We start from the raw sequence: 23,041 nt of genomic DNA, 5'->3' as shown, positions 1-23,041 counted from the left end.
CATATGATCATCTCAATAGATACAGAAAAAGCATTTGATAAAATCCAACATCCATTCCTAATAAAAAACACTTGAGAGTATAGGGAAAATGTACTTTTCCTTTAAATAGTCAGGAGCATCTATTTAAAACCATCAGTAAGTATCATATGTAATGGGGATAAACTGGAACTATTAGCAGTAAGATCAGGAGTGAAACAAGGTTGCTCACTATCACCATTACTATTCAATATTGTATTAGAAATGCTAGCTTAGGCAATAAGAGTTGATAGAGAGATCAAAGGAATTAGAGCAGGTAATGAGGAAACCAAATTATCACTCTTTGCAGATGATATGATGGTATACTTAGAGAACCCCCGAGATTTTACTAAAAAGCTATTAGAAATAATTCACAACTTTAACAAAGTTGCAGGAAACAAAATAAATCCACATAAATCCTTAGCATTTTTATACATCACCAACAAAACCTAACAGCAAAAGATACAAAGAGAAATTCCACTCAAAATAACTGTTGGTAGCATAAAGTATTTGGGAATCTATCTACCAAAGGAAAGTCAGGAATTATGTGAGCAAAATTACAAAACACTTTCCACACAAATAAAGTCAGATTTAAACAATTGGAAAAATAGTAAGTGCTCTTGGATAGGCCAAGCGAATATAATAAAGATGACAATACTCCCTAGCGTAATCTATTTATTTAGTGCTATACCAATCAGACTCCCAAGAAACTATTTTAATGATCTAGAAAAAATAACAACAAAATTCATCTAGAAGAACAAAAGGTCAAGAATTTCAAGGGAACTAATGAAAAAAAAAAATCAAATGAAGGTGGCCTTATTGTACCAGATCTAAAACTATATTATAAAGCAGCGATCACCAAAACCATTTGGTATCAGCTAAGAAATAGACTAAGTGATCAGTGGAATAGGTTAGGTTTGGCAGCCTCACTGTGCCTGCTCTAAAACTATATTATAAAGCAGCGGTCACCAAAACCATTTGGTATTGGCTAAGAAATAGACTAGTTGATCAGTGGAATAGGTTAGGTTCACAGGACAAAATAGTCAATAACTATAGCAATTTAGTGTTTGACAAACCCAAAGATCCCAACTTTTGGGATAAGAAATCACTATTTGACAAAAACTGCTGGGACAACTAGAAATTAGTATGTCAGAAACTAGGCATGGACCCACACTTAATAAAGCATACCAAAATAAGATTAAAATGGATCCATGATTTAGGCATAAAGAATGAGATCATAAATAGATTAGAGGAACAGAAGATAGTCTACCTCTCAGACCTGTGGAGGAGGATGGAATTTATGACCAAAGGAGAACTAGAGATCATTATCGATCAGAAAATAGAAGATTTTGATTACATCAAATTAAAAAGCTTTTGTACAAACAAAACTAATGCAAACAAGATTAGAAGGGAAGTAACAAATTGGGAAAATATTTTTACAGTTAAAGGTTCTGATAAAGGCCTCATTTCCACAATGTATAGAGAACTGACTCTAATTTATAAGAAATCAAACCATTCTCCAGTTGATAAATGGTCAAAGGGTATGAACAGATAATTTTCAGATGATGAAATTGAAACTATTTCTACTCATATGAAAGGGTGTTCCAAATTACTATTGGTCAGAGAAATGCAAATTAAGACAACTCTGAGATAGATATCACTATAGACCTGTCAGAATAGCTAAGATGACAAGAAAAGATAAGGACAAATGTTGGATAGGATGTGGGTAAATTGGGACACTGATACATTGTTGGTGGAGTTGTGAACAAATCCAACCATTCTGGAGAGCAATTTGGAATTATGCTCAAAAAGTTATCAAACTGTGCATATCCTTTGATCCAGCAGTGGTACTACTAGGCTTATTCCTAAAGAGATATTAAAGAAGGGAAAGGGGACCTGTATGTGCAAAAATGTTTGTGACAGCCCTGTTTGTAGTGGTCAGAAACTGGAAATTGAATGGATGTCCATCAATTGGAGAATGGTTAAGTAAACTGTGGTATAGAATGTTATGGAATATTACTATTATGTAAGAAATAATCAACAGGAAGAATACAAAGAAGCTTGGAGAGACAGGAACTGATGCTAAGTCAAATGAGCAGAAGCAGAAGATCATTATACACTTCAACAACAATACTGTATGAGGATGTATTCTGATGGAAGTGAATATCTTCAACAAAGAGAAGATCCAATTCAGTTCCAATTGCTCAATGATGGACAGAAACAGCTACACCCAGAGAAGGAACACTGGGAATTGAGTGTAAACTGTTTACACTATTGTCATTCTACCCAACAACAACAAGAGAACTGTGCTAAGTTAGAGAACAGAATTTAATGAAAGAGTCAGTGGGGATAAGAAAGACAAGTGTGTCAGGGATATGGGTGTGTATATAAGTATATATCTACATATGTGTACATAAATAAATATCTTCTTATCTATTTGGGAGTAATGGGAGGTTGAGGGAAAAGAATAAAGTAAATAAGGTGTGCAGCAGAGAACAATTTATAAGGAAAAGACAGATACCCATGAATATAATTTCTTCTAATAATATATATTTTCTTAAATTGGTATTTGTTATTACATATTTTGAATTCTCCCTAATGTTCTGCTGAGCACATGATAATGTTGTCTTTTGTTTTGTTTCATTTTGTTTTGAATTGCTTTTCTGTTTTCCTTTTTGCTTATTCTGTTTCACCAAATAAAAAAACTTTGGGAGAAAAAAGAGATCAGTAGAAACCTCAGAGAGGGCAGAGTGAGAATAAAAGAGATTGTAAGGTGTTCAGGTCTCAGAAGTAAGAAATGGCAGCACTGACTGTTAATATTTTTAAGGGTTTGGCTGGGGAATGAAAGAAATATATTGGATGAGAGCAGGAATTGTGGGGCCTGCTGAGGATTTTTTTAAAGGATAAATGAGACTTGAATGTGTTGTAGGATATCAGGGGACTATGAGATGAGGGATAGGGAGAGAGAGAAAGAGCTCTTAATAAATAACTGATTTTTTTAGTGAAGCATAAAGCACAGACATTAAATGAGATAGTAGAGAGAGGAGTGTGTAAGGTTTCAGTATTGTGTGAAATGTTTAAGAAAAGGTGTAGAATGGCCATTGTGGACAGTGGCCATTAGAGAGGAATAAAGGGTTTCCCTTGTTATACTGAAAGCCAGTTGAGATTAAATAACACAAGTTTTTAGTGGATCAACATGTAAGTAGAAGTAGTGAAGGTAGATGATGACAATAATACAAAGCTGTGTGGAGTGGGAATGATTAAAGGAGAGTATTTTCAATACAATCTAGTCTTAACACCTGGAAAGAGAGAATGTATCCAAGGCAGAGATAGTGACCTGGAGAAGTGTTTAAAAGTAAAAAAAACTGCCATCTTATTAAGGACAAAATTTGGGAAAAAGAGATACAAAGATATAAAATAATAGGAAATTGCAATCAGATAAAGAAATGTCAAGAGGTCTTTATCATGAAAATGGGTAATGGCAAGTTCAAGGGTGTGACCATCTTTATGGAGCAAAGGAGTAGATTGTGGGAGTTGAGTAGATGGGAGAATTGGGATGTAAAAATACATGAAAGATCACCAACATGAAAGTTGTAATCCTTTAGTAAGTATGAAGATAGGAATTGAAGTGAAGAAAAAAACTAACCCAAGAACTGAATTCACTGAAAAAGGAAGAATATCTAAGGGGTCAATAAAAAACAGCCACCACAATCTAGATTGGGTGATAAATTTGAATAAAACTGGGCATCAAAGAAGAAGAGGTTCTGAGTGATAGCAGTCAAAGAAGAGTCTGGAAATAGTAGTGGGAAATGGCAGTGGGGAGCAAGGAAGATTCTGATTATCTCTGAGACTAGTGAGTTGGGCATGAAGCATAACAAGAACTAGAAAGGCAGGCTTATCATCTAGGATGAGTCAGGTATGGATAAGAGCTAGAAAGTGAAAGAAGCATGAAAGAAAAACATCTAAATTAAAGAAGAGTTTGTTCATTATGAAGGAGTTCAGAGAGCAAGAGGAAGGGTCAGGCAGATGTAGATTAGAACATGATGGAGCAGTAGGGTTGAGGTGCAGGAGGTTGAAAAACAAGCATAGAGTTTGGAAAAGGAATTTCGCTTTTCAGCAAACTAGGATTCAATGTCTTGGGCATAAGTAGAGTAAGAAAGAAAGGAGTTTACTAATCATTGTATAATATGTTCAGGAAAAATCTCAATAGATGGAAGAGGCTCTGTTGATGAAGACAGGTGAGTATCATGTTTTCCTTCTGTGAAGTAGACATAATTGGCCATTAACATTATTATCCAGAAATTAGGCAAAAAAATTCACAATTAGTGACAATCATGGCACTTGAGGGGAAAGATAACAGTAATATTTGTTATTTAAATGAGTCAATGTTTCAATTCAATGAACATTTGCTACATGCCAACTATGTTCTAGGACATTATGAGGCACTGGAGACAGAAAGATGAAAAATTATATTCCTGGGGCACCTAGGTGGTGCAGTGGATAGAGCACCAGCCTTGAATTCAGGAGGACCCAAGTTCAAATCTGGTCTCAGACACTTAACACTTCCTAGCTGTGTGACCCTGGGCAAGTCACTTAACCCCAGCCTCAGGGGAAAAAAAATTATATTCCCTGTCCTCAAGGATTCTATTCTGGGAATATGATAGAGACATAAATATAATATACAGTGGAGTATGATGGGGGCATGGTGGAAGCAATATCTTAACCACCCTTAGTGGTTATTAGTTAGTTAGGCTATTTTTCCTAAAAAGTATTGAGATCCTCCTTGAGACTTAATCGTCTTAGAATACTAAAAGATCAAGCTACTGACATCACTTCCTGGCCAATTGACTACAAATCAGCTATGAAGAGTCTTGTCATCTGATTTTTGATTAGTGGATTATAATGGGCAACTCACAGTCAGGATATCTGAATCAAGTATATTTGTCCTCAGTGCATAGCCTTGTTAAGTATCTCTCTCCTTATACAGCTTAAATAAATATCCTTTTATTAATTGTTGAGTGACTGATAAACTGTCTTGTTTCATTTCAAACATAAATTACCAGGAGATTGGCTGGAACTGGGTCTCACCCAGAAGTCACCCTAACCCAAAATAGGAGACAACACAGTAAGAAAAGCAAAAAGTTCCAAGAAAATTGTAGAAGGGTCACTTAATTAATCCCTTCCTCCAAAGGATCCCACAATGCCTTTTGAAAAGGCAGTGATGTTCATTATTCTGATATCTTCCTCTCACCCACTGCAATCTCCACTGCCCAATTCCCAACCAGGTATTGAATGCTGATCTTCTCCATCCCCACCTCTGTCCAGTTAACTCAGAGCCCCACAATTCTACTCCAACTCTTTTGCCTACCTCTCACTTTCTAACAATCATTGGTTGGGGACCATCTGCCTCTGCCATTTCTTCCCAGGATTTTTCAGCACTTTGGCATCTGCCCAGCTGCTTTGGCTGCCAAATCATACCACCTGGCCTTCCATCTGCCATCAAGCTGAACCATTTTTATGTGTCTCTCTTAATTAGTATGTGAGCTTCTTGAGGGTAGAGAATTTTCTATTTTACTATTTGTATCCCCAGAGCTTAGAACAAGTGCTTATCGTATAATAGACATTCAAATGCTTTTCTATTCCACTCCCTCATTTTGCAGATAAGAAAACTAAAGTATGGAAAATTAAATCACCTGCCTGGGCTCATATATTTATCCAGTTGTAAAGAAAATACTTTATAAACTGTAAGATGCTTTACATATGTCAGCTAGTAAGCATATAACAATATATAATAGAACTCTATTATAAAGATAAGATAGGCTCATCTCTTTTATGAATCCACCTTTTACCAGAATAAACTGTGAGCACTGTATATGAAGATAATTTGGGGTTGGAGAAGGAATGGCAGGTTGGCAATAAGGAAAGCTGTGAATCAAAGTCAAATTTATTGTATGTTTTCAAGTACAATTCCAACAAAAATCCAACTTTTTTAAAATCAAGAAACAAAATTCAAATCAAAAGTAACAAAAGAAAGACATGATAAATTCATTCTCTCTATCAGTAAATTCAATGAGATAACTAATTTAATATGGTATGTTCAAATGATGTCAGACTTGAATCAGTGCCTGTCTAATCTAGATACAAGCACAGCATGTTATTATATCCATCAGATAATATCTATTGCTTTATTAAGACGAGGAAAAGTGAGGAAAGAGGGAAGAAAATTGTTTTTTATAAAAAGCAAGGAATTTTACTGAACAAATTTTAGAAACCACTGTCTTCTACCATAAGGAGCAATCTCCTAATTACTTTATCCCATTTTTCATATTGTTCTTTTGGTTTGGGGTTTTTTTGTTTGTTTGTTTGTTTGTTTTTTTGTAGGGGGAGGATGGTGGTGAGGGGATGGAGAATTGCTGATAAATAAATATCTGGACCATGACCTGGACCTGTTTTTTTAATTGCGATATTACAGTTATTGAAGCTGAGTAACAAATTCAATGTTAAACTTTTATCCTACCAACAATGCTAGGAAGCATGAGAGTGAATCATTTAAGAGATGTGATTAGTAATAATAACTTCTGAATCAACAGTTCCAGTCTGCCAAATAGCTTAGCAGAGATTCTCAAACTACAGCCTTCGGGGCCAGATGTGGCCTGCTGAGGACCTTTATGTGGCCCACAGGGTTATGACAAATGGGCTGAGGGGCAGAGACAGTGTGAGTTTTTGTTTTTACTATAGTCCGGCCCTCCAACAGTCTGAGGGACAGTGAACTGGCCCCCTAATTTTAAAAGTTTGAGGACCACTGGTTAGTGTATTGGGCTGGAACGCTGAAAAGGTGTATTTGAATCTAAGACTGCAATGCACTTAAGGCTAATTATCTACTCAAGGTGTAATAATGGTTCTATAAATATATGATCATGTGATGGCTCTCCTCACTTGCTTGCTGAATGTGTTGTAATGTGGTAATCAGAGGCAAGGATTAGAGGGCTGAGGGAAAGAGTCAAAGCCTCTCTGACACCACAAGCTAAGGAGAGAAGACTTCAGGCTCCAGACTCCAGAGTCCAGGATTCATCTTTGGTAAGCTGCATGGCAGCTTGCCTGCCTCCTTCACTTCTCCTCCTAAAGACCAAGGACTTTGACTGATTCTAACTCTGACTGATCCCGGACATTATAGCTTAGTTCCAGAAACTGAACCATATATGATTTTGTTTTGGTTTTGAATGGACTACTTTTTAAAGCTAATGGAAATCTGATGCTTTATAGGACCATTTTATTCAGCTTAAAATCACAATACTGATTTTTGCTAGGTATAAAGTGTTATTTTCTTAAAATGTTGCATTAATGTTAAAAAAAAAAAAAAAGTCTTGGATCTGAAGTAATTAGAACTGAATTCACCCTTAGCCTGAATCATATAGAATTAAGATAGTTACAGAATTTTTGAACAGAGAGATGACTTATTCAATGGGAACAGAAAGCAAGAGAACCCAGATTCTAATTTCAATTTTGTTACTTGCTCACTTTGTAAAATTGAGCAAATCACAGAGCACACAGAATCTCACAGCTGGAAAAGACCATATAATGCTCCAAACTATGTTATATGGAAAACAAGAGAACTCAGGAGAGAACCAGATATAAATAATGAATTGGGACAAGTTACCAAAAGCTTCACTGATCCACCCCCTTGCAGTTGTAATGACTACTCTCCTCACACTTCATATAATACTTTATTTTTGTTATTCTAATGTACTTCACATTGTATGTGTGTGTGTGTGTGTCGTGTGTGTGTGTGTGTGCAAACAATATCTGTATATCATCTGATGTAGAGGGTCACAAATAGTAGAGAAACTCTGGATGAGCTATAAGACCACCCCCCCCCAGAGGAAACCTGCTAACAATAACTGGTTTGGCTCCCCATCTCCCCTAAGGGCTCTCAGTGTTCCTGAGAAGTCACGGGGCAGTAACAACCTGTGTTGTGATTGAAGCAGAGTGACATTAGGTGGCAAAGAGTGATACCAAGTTGCAAACTACATACAATAGCAAGTTGTTTATGTGGTCCCATGTGCGCAGTATATCCAATGTTGTTTTTGTTACATAAAGGTATGAGCGTATAAAAAGGGGAAAGTCCTTGGAATAAACGGACTCCATTTTCCCATCATCCTCAGGAGTCCCATTTTCATCATTTCTCCATTAAGATGGTATATTTTAATCACCCTAGCGTGGGGGCTCTAGAAGCATGGTATGTTTTGTCACCCCAACTTGGGGGCTCCTGCAAGCAGGACACAACAATCTTAGAACAATGTATTTATGTGTGTGTTCATAACTACATGAAGAATATTGAAAAATACAGAGCACTCTCTTAGGTGATAGGGGAGATACAAAAAGATTAGACAGGATCACTCAATCAATATGCTTTTATGAGGGAATTACTATGTGCCTGGTAGCATACTAAGTGCTGACAATACAAAGAAAGGCCAAAATATGGTCCTTGCCCTCAAGAAGCTCACATTCTAATAGGGGAGAAAACCTGCAAACATCTGTATACAAGATATATATCATATAAAGGTAGAGGGAAAGAGAAGAAAAAGAACTTCAGCAGATGATGGAATTTGAGCTGAAGCAAAGATAATAGGAGTAAAGTATAAGAAGCCTAGAATGGTAAGAAAGAACCAAGTAAGGAAAAAGTAAAGGAAAAGCTCTGAAAAAAGTAAAAAAGAGGATTTTATATTTCATGCTGGGAATAAGATGGATCCACTGAAGTTCGCTGAGTAGAGAGGATGGCATAATCAGAACAGCACTTTAGGAAGATCACTTTAACAGCTGAGTGGAAGATGGACTGGAACAGGGTGAAACAAACCTAGCTATTAGAATAGTCTAAGTGTAAGATGATACGGATCTGCATCACTTTGATGGCTGGCTTTGTGACCAGAGAATACACATACATAATATTGTGAAGATAGAAATAACAAGAGTTGGAAAGAAATGGGTATTGTGGTTATCACAATATGCTATAAATAGTTATAAAAAAATTTAAAAATGCATCATCTTCTAAGAAAACTGTCCCGCTATTTTAAAACAAGAGAGTAAAATAAAAATGGAAAGAATCCACCAATTACTTCCTAAAAGAGACCCCCAAAATTAAAACTCCCAGAAATATTATAACTAAATTCCAGATGGAGTCCAGGTCAAAGAGAAAATATTGCAAGCAGTCAGAAACAAACAATTCAAATATCATAGAGCCAAAGTCTGGATAACACAAGATTTGGCAGCTTCTACATTAAAAGATCAGAGGGTTTAGAACATTCTATTCCAGGGCTTAGATCGATGAGACAGTGGATACAGCAACAATCCTGGAATCAGGAGAACCTGAATTCAAATCCATCCTCACACACTTAATACTTAATACTTTCTAGCTGTGTGATCCTGGGCAGTCACTTAATCCCAATTGCCTCAAAAAAATCATATTCCATAGAGAAAAAAAAAAAACAACAACTGGGATTATAATCAAGAATCACCTACCAGCAAAACTGAATCAAATCCTTCAAGGGGAAAAAATTGTATATTTAGTGAAATATAGAACACTTTCAAGCATCCCTGAAGAAAATACCAGAGCTGAACAGAAAACCTGACTTTCAAACACTTTTTTAAAGAAATACTCAAGAGAAGTATAAAAAGATGAAGAAAGAACTCATAAGATATTCAATAAAGAAAAACCTTTACATTCCTACAAGAGAAGATGATACTTATAAGTTAAAAAAAAATCCATCTATCTCCAGAGAAAGAATTAATGCAATTTGAATGCAAATTGAAATACACTTTTTAAAAAAATTCTTTATTTTTCTTGTTTGTTTGGTTTGTGTTTTCTTTTTCAACATGACTAATATGAAAATATATTTTTGCATGACTACATATATATATAACCCATATCAAATTGCTTGCTTTCTCAATGAAAGGGAGAGGGAGGTAGGGAAGGAAGAAGAAAATTTAGAACCCAAAAAAATGTTTAAAAATTATTTTTACACATATCTAGGGGGAAAATAAAATATTAAATGAATGTATTTTTTAAAAATTAATTCCATAGCTTTCCCCAGCCCATTTACTAGTCTTGTCTCTTCCACTTCAAAAGTCAGTTTGCATTTATTTTTAACTTGTTTTCCTAATATTGTTTAATTACAGTAGGATGCAATCTCCTTGAAGACAGAGGCAATTTCACTTTTGTTTTTATATCTCTAGCTCCTAGCACAGATAGATATTTAATGATTGAGTTAAACGGTTATATCTAGCATATGTAAGACAAAGGACTTGACCCTAGATCTTCTGTAGTGTAAAGGTAGTTTCCTGTACATCTTATCATGCTTTCTCTCTATGATCTTGATATTCTTGACATATAAAAAAAGGACTATTATTTGTCAAGTTGTCTACTCTGAAGAATTCCCTAAATATATTTTAACTCTGTCTAATCTTTGATGGAGCTATGGGAGTATCATGGGCCAATTTGTGGATACTGGGATGTGGATACATCAATCATTGTGGGCAGGGAGACCACTAATCATATAATAATAATCCTCATGTAGCACAATAGGTAATCTAAAAAAAAAAAAAAAAAGTCATGCAGGATATGCCTAAGTTTTATTTTTCCCTAGGCATACATACCCATTAATTCAGAAAAGTTTCAAGTATGAGTCAGATGTATATTGTATCTGCTTGTGTATTTGTGTATCTGCTCTCTAAAAACCAATCTTGCTATATTCAGGGAAGCTGATTGTCACAAACTTAATTTTTGATCAGTAATATTATCAGATCTTTGTTCAGGCCAAACTGTTCTTGTGTATTGAAATGATATGTGACTCCTCCTTGATCTAACATGGATTCTATAAAGACTACCACAGACTTCAATAATCCTCCTTTAACTATTCTTACCAATGAGGAAACCAAGTCCCAGATGGATGGAATGACAGCTATAGTGATAAGAACACTGGACAGGAAGTTTGAATCTTGTCATCTCACATTTCCGAACCTCAGCTTCCTCTTCTAGAACATGAGGGGGTTTATTTGATGAATCTGATTATGAAAATTTGATTAATGATGTAATGAAGCTTAGTCGAATGGGTTCTCTGCCGGAATCAAATCTGTATTTCTTATGATAGATTCTGATGGAGAAAGAACCGAAGAAATAAACACTTAGCTGGCGAGGTGAGATATTAGCATAGGGAGCATATTTCTTTTTGCCAATAAAATGCTGGATAAGGAATATGAGTGACCACAGGAACTACAAAAACAGAACAGCATTGATAAGGTGATACTGAGTAATTTCAATTAGAATGAAGTGAAATAATTCAAAGATATTGTGAAGTCTGACTTAGAGCAGCATTGTAATCAATTGCAGAGAAATTAAGCAGCATTGAAGATCAGAGGATACTAGTGTTGTAACAGCAAAATTAGGAAAGTAATCAGTTTCCAACAGAGTGAAAAGAAACTTGGAAGTAGAATGTCACTCTTTTCTGGTTTATAGAGTACTGAAAATAAAACTATCTTTTAAGGTGGCTTCATGATGTGAGAGAGCAGCCGAAATCTTAAAGGATACTTCTTAGGATACAGATAACCATGTTAAGTCATAGTCCTGGATGGACTGATTTAATTATAAAAGGAAGTCTACCTATATAATATTTTAAGGGCTAGTCAATCCATTCCCATGGATCTCTTCTCTAGATATGCAGAGTATATAGTTATAATTAGATACAAAGATTTTTAAAATTGCATTCTAAGTATCATTTTCCTTACACTTCACAGAAACTCATTATGATGACACTGAATTCTCAAAGTTATATATACAAAGCAAAAGTTCTGAAAGTTTTATGAAACTTGGAAAAATTTAAAATATAAACCCAATAATAGGTTGTATATTTGTGACTTGCAGACCAATATAGCTAAATCCAAATTTATTGCCAAAAGGCAATATACCTTGAGGAAGAGATTGGAGGCAGCATATGTCAGGCAAGTCACCATCACCACCAATTCAGATCTTGACTACCATCTCCCCTTAGATTTTGCTAAAGACAGAATCTTTACCAGAATCCAAGAACTTTATAAATAGCAGTATCTCCCAAACTCCTATATTTGTTCTTTCCCAGCTACCACAGCCATCACTGAAGGGAGAGTTCATTTTGGAGAAGGGACCCAGCTTTTTCCTTACCACCAGAGACAAATTGACTTACTGCAGCCAACAGTAAGATAAGCACTCCAGGAGTGGCATCAATCTGAGTAGTATCCTACTGACTATCCTTAACCCTCAGAAAAACCATTTTAAAGACCAGCTTCTACAGTCATCATGGAGTGAAACAATCCCTTTGGCGAAAGGACAACCTATCTCAACTAATTTCTAGCCAACTGCCACTTAGAGAACTAGATAAGCCTGATTGGCTAAAGCAATAAGATAATCTAATGGACATACAAAAGGCAGGATGGGCATGCCAGGCAAATTAAACCACCATTAGCTTGGTCACCATCTCTTCTTAGATATTTGTTATGGGGCCAGAACTCTGTACTTGAAACAAGGATTCTTACAAGTGCTAACTCAGTGGAATTGATAAGACGATGGTTATCTAGTTTACATGGTGATTAATAGTTCTCTAGTTCAGTATGATTGATTTAATCTTTCAACAAATAATGGTTCCCTAGTGATATAATGATTGGTTTATACTCAGTATACTATAAATGATCCAATTATAATAGAGCATATAAGAGTGATCAAGATTCTGGTCCTAACCTTCTGCTTCCTCTCATGGCAAAAATTAATTTCCTGTGGAGAAGGATCAAGGGAAAAGAGTTTTGTAAAAAAAAATCTATTCTTCCCCCCTCTTGAATCACACAATAACACCACATGCTTCATATGTATGGGTATGGGTAGTATGGGATACTCCATTTGTATGGGTAGAGAAAGTTGGGTATCAGTTTCCAAGGTTATCTATATTAAAAAGAGAGGAGAGAAATGAATGAAAAAAAGTCCCTTAGTTGTCATTTTCTTCTACTACCAGTGGGTTCACTGAGACTTAAATATGAATCATATGAATCCCTAATAAATCCTTAATAAAGTTCTCATATAGCAAAGTGAAAGGACATGTACTAATGAGGGAAAGTTCAGAAAAATAGGGGAAATGGTATAGTTCAGTGAGAGAGATCAGTCCAATGGTTAATGAATGAAAAGGTCTTTCTTAAATGTTGTTCATGTATCAGACACCGAAAGAGCTGGTGATATAAATAGAAAATATCCAACTTTTTATTATTTTATTTTACAAATAAAAAAGATATAAAACTGGGATTGACCTGAAACTAGAAGATCCTTCAAGACTCTTTGTTATGTCCAGGTAAATTCCTGGGAAGCCACATTAGCTGGAAAGAACAGAGAGAAGAACATAGTAGAAGAATTAAAAATACTTAATAAATGCTTGTTAATTAATTATTGACTTGCTTTAACTCACCCTAGAAACAACTAAATAAGTAAGATCAAAGGCAAAGGGAAACTATTTTGAATTCTTTTTTTGAAAATGCATTTAATTAAATATTTTACTAGTTGTATATCTAGTCTAGATACAATGGATTATATAAACTCTAGAGAAGGCCATTACAAATTCTCCTAATTCTGTATGCCTTCTACTTGAAGTTAAAGCTAAACTCAATTCCAAAAAAAATCTATAACAGTAAACTATTTTTAGAAAGCTATCTCTTAAATTTCTTTAAGTTGATTTAATGGTTATCTTCATACATGTATAGGATAAAATGTATAAATATCTCTTAGCAATTTATTATGTTCTTCCCACTTTTCAGATCTTATCATTTCAACAAATGCTTCCATTTTTCAATCAAGCAGTTAATTGGATAAGCAATTAACCCTCTTTACGATAAAGTCAGATTTGCTTTTTTAAAAGTTTAGTGGAATCCTTACCCAAATGAGTGACTTATTAACCCATGTGCACAGTTACACCTCAAAAACCACTTCAAAGGAAGTACTTAAGAAATTTCAACACATGTTGTAAAATGAGGAAACTAAGAAAAGTCCAGAGTTACACAATTTATAATGGTAGACTTTGAGCAAGACCTTTGTCTGCTGATTTGCATTAGTCTAGTCTAGATTATATTTTCTAGTTTGCTGGACCTAAAAAAACATTGTCTCTCTAAATGATTTGTTTGAAACTGCTTCTAGAAATCACTTATCTCTGAAGTTTTAGTCCTTTATTGAGCCCAGGATTAATAACTACTCAGGAACCATTCAGAAATAGAGAAACAGCTCATTTGTTCCACACAAAAATTGTGAACCTGACATTTTAAGTGCTTCACAGAACAATCTCCTGTTTATAATGATGGCATTGATAAGGGTTCTGGATTTGGATGAACCTGAATGGAAATTGGACTTTGACAAGTTGTAGAAAGATTCAAATAATTACTCCAGAACAATACTGTCATTAGTAGTAAAAAGCATATTTAATCAGGAACAAAACAAAATTTTGTTTAAGATTTAACTAAGAGAGGCAGAAATTTGAAATGTCTATATGGCAACAACAAAAAAAAAAGAAATCTGAATACTTTCTCCATATTCAAACTTCCATTTCTAAAGGCAGTATAACTACAGGAGGCCAGGTGAATTAGGAGGAGCATGATGTAAGAAATACCATAGAAACCTTCTGTTGTCATTTGGTCCTATTTTGCATTACAGGCTGTCCAGATGGGTATGCTGATACAATGAATCCAAACAGATTTCTGCTAGGCTTCAAGTCATGGACCACAATTAATACTTGATTGCAGTTAAAATTCAAATTCTTTAAAAATGTTTAATATCTTAAAAGTATCAAATGGTCCCAACAAATTTGTTGATTTTGCTTATTATTTCAACAGGAAGCAACTGAGAAGAAATTTCCTCTATTAATGCAGACAGTTCTGCATTGTTTTGCAACTTTTAGTTTGGAAATTGAGAAGTTAAATAACTTAGCAAGTCACCTAGCCAGTATGGATCTGATCTTCTTGACTCCAAGGCTAACTCTTTAGCTACTACTTCTTTATTCTTTTTGATCCAACAATTTTTTTAATAGTTTTTATTTACCAGATATATACATGGGTAATTTTACAACATTGACAATTGCCAAACCTTTTGTTCTAATTTTTCCCCTCCTTCCCCTCACCCCAGATGGCAGGTTGACCAATACATGTTAAATATGTTAAAGTATAAATTAAATACATGTCCAAACTTGCCGTACAAAAAGAATCAGACTTTGAAATGGTGGATCCAACAATTTTTTTACAAAGCAATGCACAGCACTAAGATTGGAGGGCAAGAGTACAGTGATAACAATAGCTTATAGACCCCTTTGGAGCCCCCGTGGAGCTCTTGTACAACTCCTCCTTACTGTAACCAAGTTTTGTCAAAACCCGAGGTTAAGTTTTTCCTATGAATTTCCCTGTCTTGGGCCTAGGCTGAACCTTTGCTGAGTCCTTTTTGGTCCACCATTGCATTCTGCCTCACCCTGTCTCTTCCCCGCCTTCTCCATGCCTCATGATGTCTTTCCTCTTCATATAGCCAATTTTTTCCAGATGCTAATAAATTCCTCTGGATTTAGCCTGCCAATCAATGGCATACTCCCACCACATAGTGTGTTCCCTTTCTCTTTGTTAATTGTGAGTTTCACTAGGGAACTTGTCTTCTCCTTGCTAACTATATGCTTTCCAGTGCCATTTCATCTATAATCATAAGTCTATATCATATGATCTATAATCATAAATAAACCTACCTTTTGAACAAGGAGAAAGACCATTGTGACTTCTTCACACGTGAATTGCTCATCTCAATCTCATTCAAATGTCTTTTCTCTTTCAGCAGGGCCTCCAGAACTGACTGTTCACATCTTCTCAACAGTGTCTTGGTGTGATGAAATCCTAGGGTTTCCTCTAACTCTTAGTGTTGTGGAAGAATCTTTAATATGGATCTCAGATTCCTCCCATGCAAAATTAAGAAAGTTGGACTAGATCAGGGGTTCTTAACCTGGTATCCATGAATTTTAAAAAATAAAAAATAACTATTTCAATATTAGGTATCCCCCAAAGTCTTTGTGCGCTGTTGATTAAAATACACAAAGATTTTTGGCATACTGTATAATTGATTTCCTTTGTACTTCTATATAATTTTGTACACTTAACCATTTTTTCTGAGGATTGCCAAAAGGGCCTCCTCCCTCTCTCCCCCTCTTCCCTCCCAAAAGTTTAAGAACTCCTGATCTGGACCGTAACTGCTGTTTCCCATTCTTTACTACAGAAGGTGTTCTTATGTGAATGTTTCAGCCTTTGACCTCCAAGTTGACAAATTCCCCCGGGAATCCTACTATCCTTTTTTTTAAAATTAATTTTATAATAACATTTTTTGACAGTACATATGCACAGGTAATTTTTTACATTATCCCTTGTACTCCCTTCTGTCCCGAATTTTTCTCCTCCTTCCCTCCACCCCCTCCCCTAGATGGGAGGCATTCCCATACATGTTAAATATGTTATAGTATATCCTAGGTACAATGTATATGTGCAGAACCGAATTTTGTTGTTGTTGTTGTTGCAAAAGAAGAATTGGATTTTTTTTTAATCCTACTACTCTTAAAATACATTATTCCTTGGAATCCTATTTAATCTTAGAAGTGTAAATATTCCCCGGGATCCTATAATAGGATACAATAATCACGGGAGTGAAAACCTCAGGGAGAATATGCAGGACGAAAACTATTTTCATTTTTCTTATTTTCTAACCCATCTCTCTCTTGTCTGGGGGCCGACAGTCAAACCGAGAGTGGAAGTTCTTGGAACTTCAAGGCTCTACCAATGAATTTCCTGCTTTCCCTTAAGGGAAAGGGAAAATAGAAGGCAGGGTTAATGCAGTGGAAAAAAAGAATCGGACGGAAAGCCTGGGGAGACATTCCTGCTCACAAGCTGCTCAGCCTGCTGCAGCGGCACTAGGAAAGGCCGCCGGAAGTGATGCAAGCCTCCGGGAGGAGGGCCAGCCCCAGAGAAAGAGGAGAGCCTGGGAGGGGCGGGGCGAGTTTAAGTGAAAAAGGAGGGGGCGAGGCCGGAGAATTGTGGGCAGGGCGGGGTCTTCGAGCCGGACTCCGAAGGAAACAGTTTCCTCCACGTGGCCGGCCGAGGTGCCAGGGAGGAAGGCCGAAGAGGCAGAGGGCAACGCTGGACAGATGAAGAAAGTCAGGAGGGGCCAGGCTCAGGCTCTGCCGCTTCACGCCGCAGGTCCTTGGCTGCTGAAGTACTAAGCGCCTTTGTTCTGCGCCCACCCGCAGCTTCCCGCCGAGATCCGCACTCTCCACCCCCACCCCTGCCTAGCTAGCGGCTCTTTGCGCCCATGCGACTGCAGCGTCTGGGGCTGGGTAGCGGGCGCGCGCGCGAAAGCCGGGCCTGCTCGGTCTTAAGGTCAGGAGCCCGACGAGCGGCAATGCGATGGGGAACTGTTGCTGGACGCAGTGTTTCGGGGTCCTCCGCAAGGAGGCTGGACGGCTCCAGCGCGGAGGTGGCGGAGGGTAAGCCCGGGGGGAGGGGCGCCCACTAACTCCTCCTCTTCAGCCGTGGGCCTGTAGGGGACCCCGCTCTCCCTAACTTTTAGCTCTCCCTCAGGTCCCCTGCAAGTTCCGCTTGCCGCCTGGGTCCCGCTGCCTTCCCGGGGCCGGCAAGCTTCTATTTGATATCGCACTCATTGATGGGAGAACGTCCTGCTGAGGTGCCAGAAAACAGCCCGGTGCATTCCCGTGCCCTAACACGCCCTGCCAGAGGACGGGGCTTCTCTTTTGAATCCTTGCCTTTCTTTCTAAAGGGGTCTTAGAACTGGGAGGATGTCACAAAGAGATTTTTAAGGCAAATAGTGAGAAAATAGTTTAAAAAGGGGAACTGCAGTCACTAATGATTAGTCCTTAATATATGTATACAAACAGGGTGTTACAAGACAATGCAGCTTTGAGCTATTAAGGCTTTAAACTGCACTGGGACTTTTAGGACAACTTTGCGTGGCTATAGTGGATATATAAATATGTCCATGATGATAGGACTTAAGTGTGTGATCATTGCCTGTCATCTTCCCTAAAGGGATCATAGGACTTAAAAGTTGTTGCAGATGGAGTTTTGACGGAAGGAACTGGGAAAATAGAATAAAAGAAATAGGAGCTACCGTTAGTAATTAGACCATCCTAAATAAGCGTGTGTGTGCACACATTTATGTGCACAGACATCTTTCTGTAAGTATCCACTATGAGGCTATTATCAATGGTTTTTAGTGAAAGTGATACGTACAGCAGTGGAAGAAATATTAATGAACTATTATTCCACACATGCATGTAAGTGTGGTGCTATACAGTTTTAAGCCAACTGCTTTAAACTGTCTTTTGACTTTTAAGATACTATATGTATACATGCATCCGTGACCATATATAGAGATGGGACTTAATTATTTAATCGGCTTTCCTAAAAGGATCATAGGATTTAGAATTTGTTGCAGATGAATTTTATATATATATATATATATATATATATATATATATATATTTTATAATATTATCCCTTGTATTCATTTTTCCAAATTACCCCCCCTCCCTTATTCCCTCCCCCCGACGACAGGCAATCCCATACATTTTACATGTGTTACAATATAGTCTAAGTACAATACATGTGTGTGAATATCATTTTCTTGTTGCACAATAAACATTAGAATCCGAAGGTACATGCAACCTGGGCAGACAGATTGTAGTGCTAACAATTTACATTCCCCTCCCAGTGTTTCTTCTCTGGGTGTAGTTGTTTCTGTCCATCATTGATCAACTGGAAGTGAGTTGGATCTTCTTTATGTTGAAGATTTCCACTTCCATCAGAATACAGCAGATGAATTTTTAAGAAAGAATTTGAAAAATAAGAGTAGAAGTAGTAAGAAGTTATTAGGTCATCATACCTATATATACATATACCTATGAGGCTATTATATACAGATTGGTAAGGAAGCAGGAACGAGCTGTTCATCATACACACACACCTAATACTGATCGTGTCACTTTCCTTTGGGCACTCACATAACATTAATGATGACAGCAAGAGGAGCACTGGACTTTGTTGGAAGTTGTATACTGGCCCTTGTCCACCCTGTAGGATTTGAATCAATCGCCCAGTCCAGTCTTCTTGCAGAGCGACTTCTTTATCTACAAAACTCCAATTCTTTTCATGTCTCTTTTGCACAGCACTCCTAAAATTTTAGGATTGCCCCTTTCAAAGAGAATTAAAATAATGCTTCTAAAATACTTTTCTGCAGTTTTCACTGCTTTCCTGAGGTTTCAACTCACGTTGAAACTAGTTTCAGCCCTAACAGTAATAAAGTGAAGACATCTGAGGTCAAATACACCTGTTTACTCCTTTTGTAAAATGAGGGATATTCTTGTATTTAACTTACAGAGTTATTGAAGTGTACGGGGGATGTGATGCTGAACCTGGGTCAGAAAGATCCAAATTCAAATGCAACCTTCAGATACTTTCTAGATGTGCAATATGGGCTAGTCACTTAGTTGCTATTTTCCTGAGTAAATGGGATAATAATAGCACTCACCTCTCAAAGTTGTAAACATTGAATGAAAAAAAAGTATGTAAAGTTCTTTGCAAAACTTAAGGCACTTTATGAATTCTAACTATTATTATTACTATTGTTTTCTTTAAAAAAAGTATTTTGGAAGTCTTACAGTGTTCCATAGTATTAGTTTGTTATGTCATATGCTATTTTGCATGTCCTGAAACAAATAGATTTCTAGATCTGAGATTGCATACAGCCTAGGTACAGAAAATACTTATGCAATACCATCAGGGAATAAAGTTAATTGAATTTTTCAAGTAACTGATTTCTGATTCTTAAAGTGACCAGTCTTAAAAGTTGTAACATGTTTTACTAAGATGCATTGTACACATCCTAACTTATCTAAAAGTGTAACAAGCCCAATATTTTGAGGGATGAGCAATTTGAATCTTGGTTCTGAAAATATCTTACGCTGTGTGGTTTGGTTAGGTACACTAATTGATCTCCAGTAAGACTGTTTTTTTGGTTGAGTTTTTTGCTTTTCCCTGTTAAACTGTCATCAGTCACTTTGAAGGTCCATAATTAGCTGTTTCTAATTTATGTGAGTAACGCCAGGTAACTAGGTTTATGAGAATTATATGTAAAGTAGGCTGACCCATGGAGCAAAAGAGGTGGAATTTTGAGGGTAGTTATTGGGAGAAGCTAATGCTACTTAGAGATCCTTTTCACTTAATTGCCAGATTTATTGATGGGCTCTGAGAGGTTTGGGTTCCAGGAAGTCATTTGTTTGGCTTTTAAGTGCTTTATGTTGGGTTTTTTAAATGGTATTTTCACAAGTCTAATTATGTTTACCTTAAGAGTTACATTGGAAATAGTCCCCAGCCTCCGGTTTGGCAGCAGAAATGGTAAAGGGGAAAACAGTTTTAAAAATTGCTTGTAGATAATTCATAGAGTATATTTGAGATCATTTCATAGGCACATTTGCGTACAAAACTTCTTGATAAAGAAGTCACTAAATTTAAATGGGTTGAATTTAAGTTAAAACAGAAAAGTCTGAGCCAGTAAGATAATATGCATAAGTATTATTCATTCACGACTTATTAAAATTGTCTCATAGAGCTATACTTATTTTCTCATTCCATAATTAATAAATTTTGACACAAGTTCTTTACTTAATTTTTTAGAAAACCTATTGTTTTATATTTTGTTTTATTGTGGGACACTCCTTCGTTATAAAGAGTGTATGGGATAGTATCTACTTAAGTATCTACTCTTTCTTCAGACCAGATGAGGCAGTGAGCAGAGGAGCAATATATCACTTAGATGGCCCAAGGATAAGCAGCAGTTAATTCTTACCCCTCACCAGATCCTGACCTATCTAAATCCACATGGGATAGCCTATCAGATACTCCCTCTTACCCTTCCCTCATTTCTGCCTTTGATGATTTCTGAAAAATAATGTCTAGGCTTTTTTTTTTTTTTTTTCATCATGCTTTTCAGGAAGTCCAATAATCCTTAAATTGTCTCTTCTAGATCTATTTTCCAGGTCAGTTGTTTTCCCAAGAAAGTATTTTACATTTTCTTTTATTTTTTTCATTTTTTTTGTTTTTACTTGACTGATACTTGATATCTCAGTGAGTCATTCATTTCCATTTGTTCAGTTTTGATTTTTAGTGAATTATTTTCTTCATTTACATTTTTTAGTACTTTTTGTATTTCTCCAATTGGATTTTTAAATGAGTTGTTTTGTTCTATGGATTTTTTTTCCATTTTACAAATTCTGTTTTTCAGGGAGTTGGGTTTTTTTTGTTTTTTTTTGTTTGTTTTCCATTTTGTCAATTCTATTTTTTATAATGCTTTTTTTTAATTTTCAAAACATATTAATCCTTTAATCCTTGCATAGCCTTGTATTTCAGATTTTTTCCTTCTCCCCACCCCTTCCCCTAGATGGCAAGAAATTCAGTATATGTTAAACATGTTAAAATGTATATTAAATCCAGTATGTATAAACATATTTATACAATTTTCTTGCTGCACAAGAGAAAAAAAACAAAATTCAAGTGAACAACAACAAAAAGAGTGAGAATGGTATGTTGTGATCCACATTCAGTTCCTATAATCCTCTCTCTGGCTGTAGATGGCTCTCTTAATTTGCATTTCTCTGATCAAATTTGGAGCACCTTCTCATATGATTAGAAATAGTTTTAATTTCTTAATCTGAAAATTGCCTGCTCATATCCTTTGACCATTTATCAATTGGAGAATGGCTTGGATTCTTATAAATTTGAGTCAATCTCTATATATTTTAGAAATGAAGCCTTCATCAGAACCCTTAAATGTAAAACTGATTTCCCAACTTATTGCTTCCCTTCTTATCTTGTCGGCATTACTTTTGTTTGTACAAAACCTTTTTAACTTAATATAATCAATATAATATAATATAATATGATGTTTAATTATGAGTTCCAGTTCTTCTTTCTCCACAGATCTGAGAAGTAAACTATGCTATATTCCTCTAATTTGCTTATAATATCACTATGGCTAAATCATGAACTCATTTAGATCATGTAAGTGCTGTTAGGTGTAGGTCGAGTGCTATTTTTTTCCACACTAGTTTCCAGTTTTCCCAGCAGTTTTTATCAAGTAGTGAGTTCTTTTCCCAAAAGCTGGGATCTTTGGGTTTGTCAAACACTAGATTGCTATAGTTATTGCGTATTTTGTCCTGTGATCCTAACCTATTCCACTGATAAACTATTCTATCTTGTACCAGATGGCTTTGATGACTGCAGCTTTATAATATAGTTTTGAGTCTGGCACAGGTATACCACTTTCATTAACATTTTTTTTTATTAATTCCCTTGGAATTTTTTACCTTTTTTTATTTCAGATGAATTTTGTTATTATTATTTCTAGATCTGTAAAATAATTTCTTGAGAGTTTACCTGATAAATAAGTAGATGAATTTAGGTGGTATTGTAATTTTTATTATATGCTTTCAGCCTACATCTATGAGCACTTGATATTTTTCCAACTGATTAAGTCTTTATTTATGTGGAAAGTGTTTTGTGGTTGTGTTTGTATAGTTCCTGATTTTTTCCCTTGGTAGATAGATTCCCAAATATTTTATAGTATTGACAGTTATTTTGAATAGAATTTGGTTTTGTATCTCTTGCTATTGGACTTTGTTGGTAATATATAAAAATGCTGATGATTTATGTGGATTTATTTGTATCCTGCAACTTTGCTAAAATTGTGAATTGTTTCTAGGAGTTTTTTAGTTGATTCTCTAGGGTTCTCTAAATATATCATCATATCATCTTCAAAAAGTGATAATTTGGCTTCCTCATGATTTACTCTAATTTCTTTAATCAATTTTTCTTCTCTTTTTCTTCTCTTATTCTTCTCTTATTGCCAAAGGTAACATTTCTAATATAATATTGAATAGTTTCA

The 23,041-nt window shown here is 35.9% G+C and overlaps 1 protein-coding gene and 1 long non-coding RNA gene across 5 annotated transcripts in view; one reads left to right on the top strand and one right to left on the bottom strand.

Moving 5' to 3' along the window:
- The window catches only part of LOC141546056 (uncharacterized), a 71,014-nt gene extending 53,902 nt beyond the window's left edge, over nt 1–17,112 (bottom strand). Inside the window, exons 1-2 of the long non-coding RNA XR_012483220.1 lie at nt 15,792–17,112; nt 13,336–13,401 (exon numbers count right to left, since the gene is read on the bottom strand). This is a non-coding gene — a long non-coding RNA (uncharacterized LOC141546056). The remainder of the gene's footprint in view (nt 1–13,335; nt 13,402–15,791) is intronic.
- The window catches only part of AP1AR (adaptor related protein complex 1 associated regulatory protein), a 52,120-nt gene continuing 36,153 nt past the window's right edge, over nt 7,075–23,041 (top strand). For 2 of the 4 annotated variants that reach the window (XM_074273556.1, XM_074273553.1), the window contains exon 1: nt 17,126–17,570. In XM_074273556.1, coding sequence (XP_074129657.1) covers nt 17,491–17,570 — 80 coding nt within the window. In that variant the 5' untranslated portion in view covers nt 17,126–17,490. Of the gene's footprint in view, nt 7,093–17,123; nt 17,571–23,041 lie in introns of those variants that run through there. The other 2 variants (XM_074273558.1, XM_074273555.1) reach the window with 2 other exon arrangements.

The sequence above is a fragment of the Sminthopsis crassicaudata genome, chromosome 6 (genome assembly GCF_048593235.1).
Source record: "Sminthopsis crassicaudata isolate SCR6 chromosome 6, ASM4859323v1, whole genome shotgun sequence".
In the NCBI taxonomy this organism is placed as follows: domain Eukaryota; kingdom Metazoa; phylum Chordata; class Mammalia; order Dasyuromorphia; family Dasyuridae; genus Sminthopsis; species Sminthopsis crassicaudata.
Note: the sequence above shows the minus strand (reverse complement) of the source record. Positions and strands in the feature narration are given on the sequence as shown.